The sequence below is a fragment of the Embiotoca jacksoni genome, unplaced genomic scaffold, assembly GCF_022577435.1.
Source record: "Embiotoca jacksoni isolate LCO1_2020_lvr unplaced genomic scaffold, fEmbJac1.0.p SCAF_86, whole genome shotgun sequence".
In the NCBI taxonomy this organism is placed as follows: Eukaryota; Metazoa; Chordata; class Actinopteri; family Embiotocidae; genus Embiotoca; species Embiotoca jacksoni.
Window position 1 is genome coordinate 850,948 of NW_027185443.1, and position 8,362 is coordinate 859,309.

General features: G+C 40.8%; 1 protein-coding gene across 1 annotated transcript; it reads right to left on the reverse strand.

The window, feature by feature from the left end:
• Positions 1-920: 920 nt before the first annotated feature.
• Positions 921-8,131, reverse strand: gnsa (glucosamine (N-acetyl)-6-sulfatase a). The gene is made up of 14 exons (XM_069139831.1): positions 7,664-8,131; positions 6,724-6,783; positions 6,448-6,654; positions 5,876-5,941; positions 4,186-4,284; positions 3,824-3,991; positions 3,624-3,706; positions 3,364-3,482; positions 3,093-3,196; positions 2,695-2,796; positions 1,840-1,950; positions 1,649-1,759; positions 1,381-1,541; positions 921-1,197 (listed from the first exon to the last, which is right to left on the reverse strand). Exons 1-14 carry the CDS (start codon positions 7,814-7,816, stop codon positions 1,122-1,124), a joined length of 1,620 nt encoding a protein of 539 aa, XP_068995932.1. The 5' UTR covers positions 7,817-8,131; the 3' UTR covers positions 921-1,121.
• Positions 8,132-8,362: the final 231 nt, after the last annotated feature.

Below are 8,362 nucleotides of genomic sequence, written 5' to 3' on the forward strand. Positions count from 1 at the left end.
AAAATATTCACATTTAAGACGCATGAATCTGAGAATTTTACTACCTATTTCATAAAAAATAAAAAAAAAGGTTAATCGACTATGAAATGGTTGGTGTTTTAATTAATGATCAACTAATCGATTAATCGCTGTAGTGACATCACGACCTTTACTGTCAGACGAAAGATATTTTTCTGCTGTATTCGATTGGTCCTCACCAATCACCACGCAAGCTGTTAAAATTACAGACAAATGGAAATTAGATGCTTATAATAATGTATTTTTTCACAATTAATTTGGTTCATTGTTTGCTAATCATCCATTTAGGTGTCCACATTTACCTGATTAGTTAATGAATTGCATATTTTTGATAAATAATTGAGATTTGTTTTGTAAAACTGCCAATTAATTGCTCACAATTTCCTCCAAAACCGAATTTACTAGTTTATTTTCATTTTTTGGAGTGTTTAAAAAGTATTTGAACTTGTGATTATTTGATTGATTGAACAAATAGTTGACGGCTGGATGGTTGGCAGTTTGTTGTCGGTCACGCGTTGGGATGCCGTGACGCTTTGTTTTCGGTTTACAGCTCGTATTCAACCGCGTCCCGCTGCAAACGACAAAATGTCCAGCTTTCGCCGTATAATTGAGAACACCAAAATGAAGCGGCCGCCAGATATTCAGACGAGCAGATGAACGTGTTCGACCGGACGTTCAGTTCAAAATGATGCTCAGAAGAAACAAAAAAAACAAAACGAAAAACAAAAACAGGGTTTGAATTAATGGCTTTCTCGTGTAAATCGCTCTCGAATAATCCGGCTTCCTTTCACACCAGTTTTAAACGCGAGTCTTGCACCCGGAGAGGCCTCCCGTCTCCATGGCAACCCACCTATTCTTTCACATTAAATTTTTTACTCCTCCCCCCCCCCCCCCCCCCCCCCCCCCCAAAAAAAATATGACGCCACCCCCGGATCCCTTCTCCATCCGTCCACAAAAAGAGAGCCCGACTCCGGAGGCTCGACAACAAGGCAACAACAGCAGCAGAGGCTGAATACAAAAACACAAACACAGCCCTTCTTCCTCCCTTACATCCCTCCCTCCGTCCGTCCGTCCGTCCTCGAGTCTTCCTCCGTCTGCTCCTCCTACTTCAGCGTCTGTCTGAGTCTGCTGAGCCGCCAGCTGTGGCTGCTGAACATCTGTCGAGGGTCAAATCGATACCTGGTGGGACAAACACAGTAAATAAAAGCCTGCGTGTTAAGAGACCGAGCGGGAAGGTCAGGTGAAACTTTCACTACAGTGAAGGAATGTACCTTTTTCATTTCAACTTTGTCAGGTAACTCGTGTCTTGTTGCTGAAGAATTTATTGTTAGTACTATCTATAATTTCCAGTGGCGAACAGACCTGGGATCGTACGTGCCGGGCGTCCGACACGACTGTCCGGAGCAGGACTGCAGCATCATGAGCCGATGGTTCATCTTCTCCAGGACTTCCTGGTCGATGGTTTTTGCGATGTTGCTCAGCTGGTACGGGTCCGCTGTCACGTTGTACACTTCCACAAACACCTGCGGGACAAACATAAACTAAAAGTCAAAAAGCGTTTACCGCAATGTCGTTCCTCATTCTACCGCCAGATGGCGCCAAAGAAAGCGGCACAGAGAGGCGACTTCACCTCGTTGTCGTCGAACTCGCAGTACTGCAGGTTGGCAGAGGGGGCGACGGTGCGCACGCAGGCGTACGTGTTGTTGTACGAGTCCTCGCACACACAGTCCGGGAAACACTCCTGAAGAAGAAACGTTTTTTCAGCTGCACAGACGTTGTTTCATCAGAGATAATTTTTTTAATGAATCCCTCCAGGCGTACCGACACTCCCGGTCCCAGCAGGGGGCAGGCCGGGTCGGACACGTTGCTCCCCTCGCCTTCGTACTCCACCAGGATGTCGGTCCTCCAGCTGCTGCTGTTCATCTTCCCCTCCTGGTAACACGCACACACACACACACACACACACATACATACATACGTACATTATTTTTAGAACGACCACCCACAGACAACAATAATTTCCATATTGAACTTTATGTTCCTCTGATTTAATCTCTGATTTAATTCTTTATAATAATCTTACCTAACATTTTGTAAAACATCTTAACTTTTGATGGACTACCAACAACTTTAATATCTTTGTAAACTCAGGTGAATACATATTTAATAACGTGGAAAGGCATCTTTATTATTTTAACGAGAACTAAAATACACAAATTTGTAATAAAACAAAAGAATGATTTAAAAAAAAAAAAAAAAAAATCTGGAAGATTAATTACAGGGTTCCCACTGGTCATGAAGATTCTGGAATATCATGGAATTATAAAATCTGTGAATTTGACTTTGAGTAGGAACCCTGTAATTAAAACAATCTCCAAAAGGTCATTTTTCTTTGATAATCTGTAGAAATAAAACAAACAAGATCCCTTAACAATGAGTAGTATAAATATCACAACATGACCTATTGTGTCTCAAAACAACAAATCTGTTGGAACAACTATTTAAATGAAATTACATGTGCAAAGTTTTTTATGTTTTTTGGGATTAAAAGGTGAAGTAAGAGTGAAAAATATAGTGAAGAAATAAATGCATTAATGTTAAAGAATTAGAGTTAAAAAAAAAAAAGAAGCACATCTCTTTGTGTCCGGAGGAAACGCGTGGTCTTGGTGATCTCACCATGACGGGCAGGAAGGACATGCCGTCCATTTGGGTCTTGTTGACGTTGTAGCCGGCGATGTCAAGGATGGTCGGGCCGAGGTCGACGTTCGCCACCAGCATCTGGAGGCCGAACGCGTTCAGTTTAACACACGCTGACACGCAGCTGAGCCACCATGACAACACAGTGTTTAAAAAAAACAAGACAAAACAAACCTAAAAAAAAAACTTTAAAAAAACTTGTAGTGTTAATCAGATTTCAATTCTGATGGTCGGTTATGAAAAAAATAAGATAAGAAATGGTCAGTTTCAGAAGGACATTATCTCAGCTGTAATTAAAGATACAGTTTAAGCTCACAGAGTAGGGTCGTGTGTGTGTGTGTGTGTGTGTGTGTGTGTGTGTGTGTGTGTGTGTGTACCTGGCTGGTCTGGTTGGGTTTGATGTTTGGTCCTCGGACCATGAGAGGAACTTTGATGTCAAACTCGTAGAGCTGCCGTTTGTCCAGCGGGAGCGAGAACTGACCTGAAGGAGACGGAGACGCGTATTTTCATCGAGGCTTCACAATCCTTTACATCTCTTATTTTAAGTCTAAAAAAAAAACATTTTTTTTATTCAACATAAAAAAATCCTTAAAAAAAAAAATCCTAAAAAAAAAATGTTTTTTTTAGGATGTTGAATATATTACTCACCTGTGTGATAGCCGTTATCCGACGTGAAGAAGATGTAGGTGTTGTCCAGTTCACCTGAGACCTCCAACCTCTTGACTATTTTCTCCACCAGGTCGTCCACCGACAGTAAAGTCTGCCACCTGCAGGCCGGGAGGAACAACGGCGGCATTTTTTTACAGAGGAGAAGGTGAATTAATATGCGAGAAATGTGTTCACTAACGGATGATGACGACAAGTTGTTTCAGTGAAGAGGAGGAAGATGAGGAGGAGACGTGACCGACCGTTTCCTGAAGGCATCGTCCAGGAACTGAACGGAGGAGTTGGTCATGGGAGTTTTAGCCTGTCGGATCAACCAGTGTTTGTCCTGAAGAGAGAAATCAGTCATTTGACTTTCTGTGTCTTTGACATGTTTTCGTAACAGTGATTTATTTTTTTTTTTTTGTTCAAGAAATTTCAGAGAGGACGTTTTAAAAAGCTCCACCTTGCCGTGGACGTTGAAGTTGGGGTCCCTGGGAGCCTTGGTGCCGTTGAAGCGCTGCTGGTACTGAGGAGCTACGGTCCAGGGGGAGTGGGGGGCCGGCGTGGACACCATCATGAAGAACGGCTGGTAGTTGGATTTATACTGCAGGAAGTCCAGAGACATGTTGGCCTGAAAAAAAAGAAAGAAAAAGAGTCAGAATGAATGATGGTTATATGAAGAACTGTTGTCATAATTAATTATTACTTAATGTAATGTGATTTATCAAGAAAGGAAGGATGTCAACAACACATATTGAAGACCGTATAGAAAGAAAACCGAAGCTGATGTGCAGTAATATTAAATGTTCTGATCCGATGTCTCACCAGGACGTCCGTCAGGTAGTCTTTGCTGTACTCTGCTCCGTGTTTCTTAGCCTTCCCGTTCACAGACAGAGTGTAGTTGTAATATTTAGAGTTCTTCTCCTGGAAAACACAAACAGCACATTTTTATTAATGCAAAAAAATCTCCTTCAGGGAGGTTTGAAGATGTGTGAAAGTACACTGCCGTGAATAATAGTTTGAGTCTGATGTGGTTTTTCCTTAAAGTAAAAGACAAAAAAAAAAACTCTTGCTCAGTGAAAAATCCAAAATCTACGAAGATGCAAATACTTGTCATTTTAAAAGTTTTAGTTCTGGATACGAGATATTTTCTTTGTTACTGAAAAATCAGTTTGAGCACTGCAGGCTTCAAGTTTCCACTTCAGGATCAGGATCAAGATCAGGATTTTGTCTGGTGTCAAACAGACTCAGACAAGAAGTAAGTGGAGGGTGTGTGAAACTTTTCTGGGTATTTTTCTTACAAAAGCTTTCATTTCTGTCTCCTGCTGTATTAATAGTAGTTTTAAGTTTCTAGTCTTTGACTAAATTAGATTAAAAAAAATTCTGTCATTGGTCCAAGTCCTGCCTGAAAAAGCAAGTAACGAATTACAAAAAGTCCACAGACTGGTGGAATTAGTGTAAAAAAATAAATAATAGAAAGTAAAAATAAAAACACATTCAGAGCGTTTATAAACTCACAGTTGTGACAGGAACACAATTTGTCTTCTAAATATAGATTTTCCCTACGGAGAAGAACCCGCCTGCACCTCAGTGTGTGTGTGTGTGTGTGTGTGTGTGTGCGTGCGTGAAACATCTGGATCAAACATCTGAACGCCAGTTAGACGATTGCAAATGTCGCCAATTTCAAAGTCATCGCGGTCACATGAACTCGTACACGATCCGAGACATTCCTTCAAATCATGGCAGCTGGATTTATGTCCTTCACAGCAGAAACTTTTGTCACGATAAACTTTCTGGTCACGAGGACGCAGCTCAGATGTGAGTTTGTCCAGTGGACACGGTTTCATTGTGTGTAATGACTTCTGTAAACCAGTTAAGAGACGCAGTGTAACTTCAAGAAAATCTAATCGTAGCTTATTTATCAGTCCGGCTCCTTCAGCAAGGGAGTCTCCGGTCACCATGGAAACTGACCAGGGACTTTTAAGGTAGCCGGATCTCAGAAGCACTATTACAAAAAAAATTAACTTAAAAAGTTAGTGAGATATATATTTAATAAATCTGTGCATGAAACAGACAGAGAGGTCTAAAAGTCTGAAACCGCATGAAAAATCTGACATATTTTCAGATAAAGACCAAAACTGTCCAACAGGTTGATGATAACAAGAAGAAAAGTTAACAGTACCCAGCCACTGTAACCAATAAAAGACAAATATTGTCAACATAATGTTGGTGATACATGTTTGTATTGTAAATGGATTTTTTTTTTTTTTTTAAAGCCACGCTGGATTTCAGTGATAAAACGACCCCATCGCTCGGCCAAATGCAGCGACCGCCTGCATCTATTTCAAAATAAAAGTCCCCGTTTCAAATTAAAAGTCCTCTTGCGTTTCATTCACAGTCCAGTCATCTACTGGGTTTGGACATCGTCTCGTTGACGACAGGCTCGGTTCAAAAACCGTCCCCCTGATGTCGGACAGGAGGAGTAAACGTGCGGCTGAAAGGTTAAAGGTCTTACCAGTCCGACCCAGTAGCTCCAGCCGGGAGGAACGTGCTCCACGCCGCCGGCCTCCGAGTGCCCGTACTGGAAGACACACAATTACAAATATTATGGAACGTATTTAATTCAGAAGTAAACATGATCAAGGGAAATAGTTTTGATTCCCAGGAGAGAAATTGAGCCCAGCTTAAAAAACAAAGATGAGCTATCGGTCCAGGTTTGCAGATAAATAGACGCAAATTATGATTAACAAAAAAATAAAATGTAAAGTAAAAATGCTATAAGGATGACTTTATGTTCATTCAAATTTCTTTTGTAAACAGTATTTTTAGAGATAAGGATTGACTGCATGATAATGCATATATGGAGATTTGTGTCCAAAAATGGTAAAAAAATGAAAGTGAGAAGCAGGAAAATGCTTTCTTTTGTTTTTTTTAACCAGTAATTTAGATGAAGTGACCCTTTAAACACACAAACAGACAAAACAGGATGTCCTGGTTCCCCATTCGACCATCTGTTCATCACAAGGGGAGATGAAACTTTGACATTTGGACAACATTAAATCTCGTGGCAGGAAATCTTCCTTTCACCTGGTTGAGATATTTCCCGGCGAAGAAGGTTTGGTAGCCGGCGTAGGTCTTCAGCAGGGCGGGGAAGGTGCGCGCCTCCTCGCTCTTCTGCCAGGCGACGCTGCTGCAGTTTCCTTCCAAGGTGTTGTTGATGACGTGGTGGTTGTGCGGGTATTTGCCCGTCAGGATGCTGGCTCGACTCGGGCAGCACAGCGGGCTGGCGACAAACTGAAGGGGGGGGGGAAGACGTCAGCAGAATGACGAAGCACCGCTCGAGATAATTAAGATGATACTCACGGCGTTTGTGAACGACATCCCCGCGTCACCGATCAGTTTTCTGGTCTTGTTCAGCGGATTCTGAAAGACAATTTAATCTTGTGTTTTATTACGCAACTGACATTAAGAATGAACCCAATCACTGATCAGTTCAATGAAGTTTTAAAGACAGAATTCGTGTTTTGTGCCTCTACTATATAAATAACTTGTATAGATTAGATTTGACTTCATTAATCCCACAGTGGGGAACATTTACTCGTCACAGCAGCATAGAGAAGACAAAATAAAAAAGACTAGCAGCAATATTTTGGAAAATAGTGGAAGATATTTGGGAAATTTTTCCACTTTTTCCGATCTTTTATGGACCACATGATAAATCGATTATTCACAGAATGTGTAGTAGTAGCTGCCCTGTTACAGATGTATAAATGTCTTATGATGTGTTTTGCCACGTCAATTTGGTGAAGTAGGTTTAAACATAGAAAATTAAACAGTACAAATATAATTACGACACTTCTTGTCCTACATTGTTGACGTAACAGCATTTAACCAGCCACAAATATCGATTCTTCAGGTTTTTCTGGTGGGTTTACTTCCGTATACATTAAGGCCTTTAAATGGGCAGATTTCTGAATGGACTTCTGAACGTGTGTTGTTGTTGTTGTTGTTTTTTGGGGAGGAAAACAAACAGTGATTTTTCCCGAAGGAGGGAGGGTGTTGACAGACAGGAGCAAGTGGAGAAGCTGCTGACTCTGTGAGATGCCGAAATGATGAGTCCAACCAGGAATGTGAACAGTCAGCTTAACCAGACTGCAATATAAACATCAATCGATCACAAAAAAATAAAAAAAAATAAAAAAAAACAGCGTCACGACTCCCAGGTGAGACAACAGCAGACGTGCATTAAAGTCTGTAAATAATAATAATAATAATAATAATAATAATAATAAAATCTACTGACCAGACCCCCGATGGAGATGTCCAAGTCGTCGGTGAGGATCAAAACAATGTTTGGTCTCCGGTCGGATTTCGCGAATCCCCCGCTGCTCAGGTTGCTCCAAAAGGTGACGCAGATGAGGAGACAGCTCACTAATGTTGGCTGAAAGGAGCCCATTTTAAACAAAAAATAATAATAATAATTCTACCACAAACTACCGAAACCGTCCGTCTCTCCCTTTCAGCTTGTGACAGCGTTAAAATATTGTTCCCCGTTGCTCTCCGGAGGAGGATCGGCCCTATTCCTGTCCCAGACAACACTTCCCTGTGTGTGACGGTCACGTGCTGCTCGGCTCCGGAAGTCCGAGTCAGCTGATTTGGGAGAGGCGAAACATGACTAATGTGTTTTAATAGCTGTTGTTTCAGGCTTTAACGTCCCTGAAGGTTCGTTTAAGACTGTTTTTCTTTATTTTCCTGTTTGCATTTCCTAAAACAGATTTATAATAAAATGATCAAATAAATGCCATAAATAGCTAAAGTAACATACTTTTTTTTTTTTCAAATATCAAAGAGCTGCCCACATTTTTTATTTTTGTCATTTAACTTAATAATAATAATAATAAAAAAAAGCTTCACAATGACAACATGTAGTTACAATAAATAATAAGTTTAGAAATAAAATGGAAAATTCATATTATTTCAGTTCAACATGGGCACTGTGGAC

Excerpts from the sequence above, each read along its gene's own strand:
- gnsa (XM_069139831.1), bottom strand. The coding sequence starts at position 7,816 with ATGGGCTCCTTTCAGCCAACATTAGTGAGCTGTCTCCTCATCTGCGTC. Across the intron at positions 3,992-4,185 it reads ACTACCTGACGGACGTCCTG|GCCAACATGTCTCTGGACTT; the intron begins GTGAGACATCGG and ends CTTTTTTTTCAG. Across the intron at positions 1,760-1,839 it reads TGCTGGGACCGGGAGTGTCG|GAGTGTTTCCCGGACTGTGT; the intron begins GTACGCCTGGAG and ends TTTCTTCTTCAG.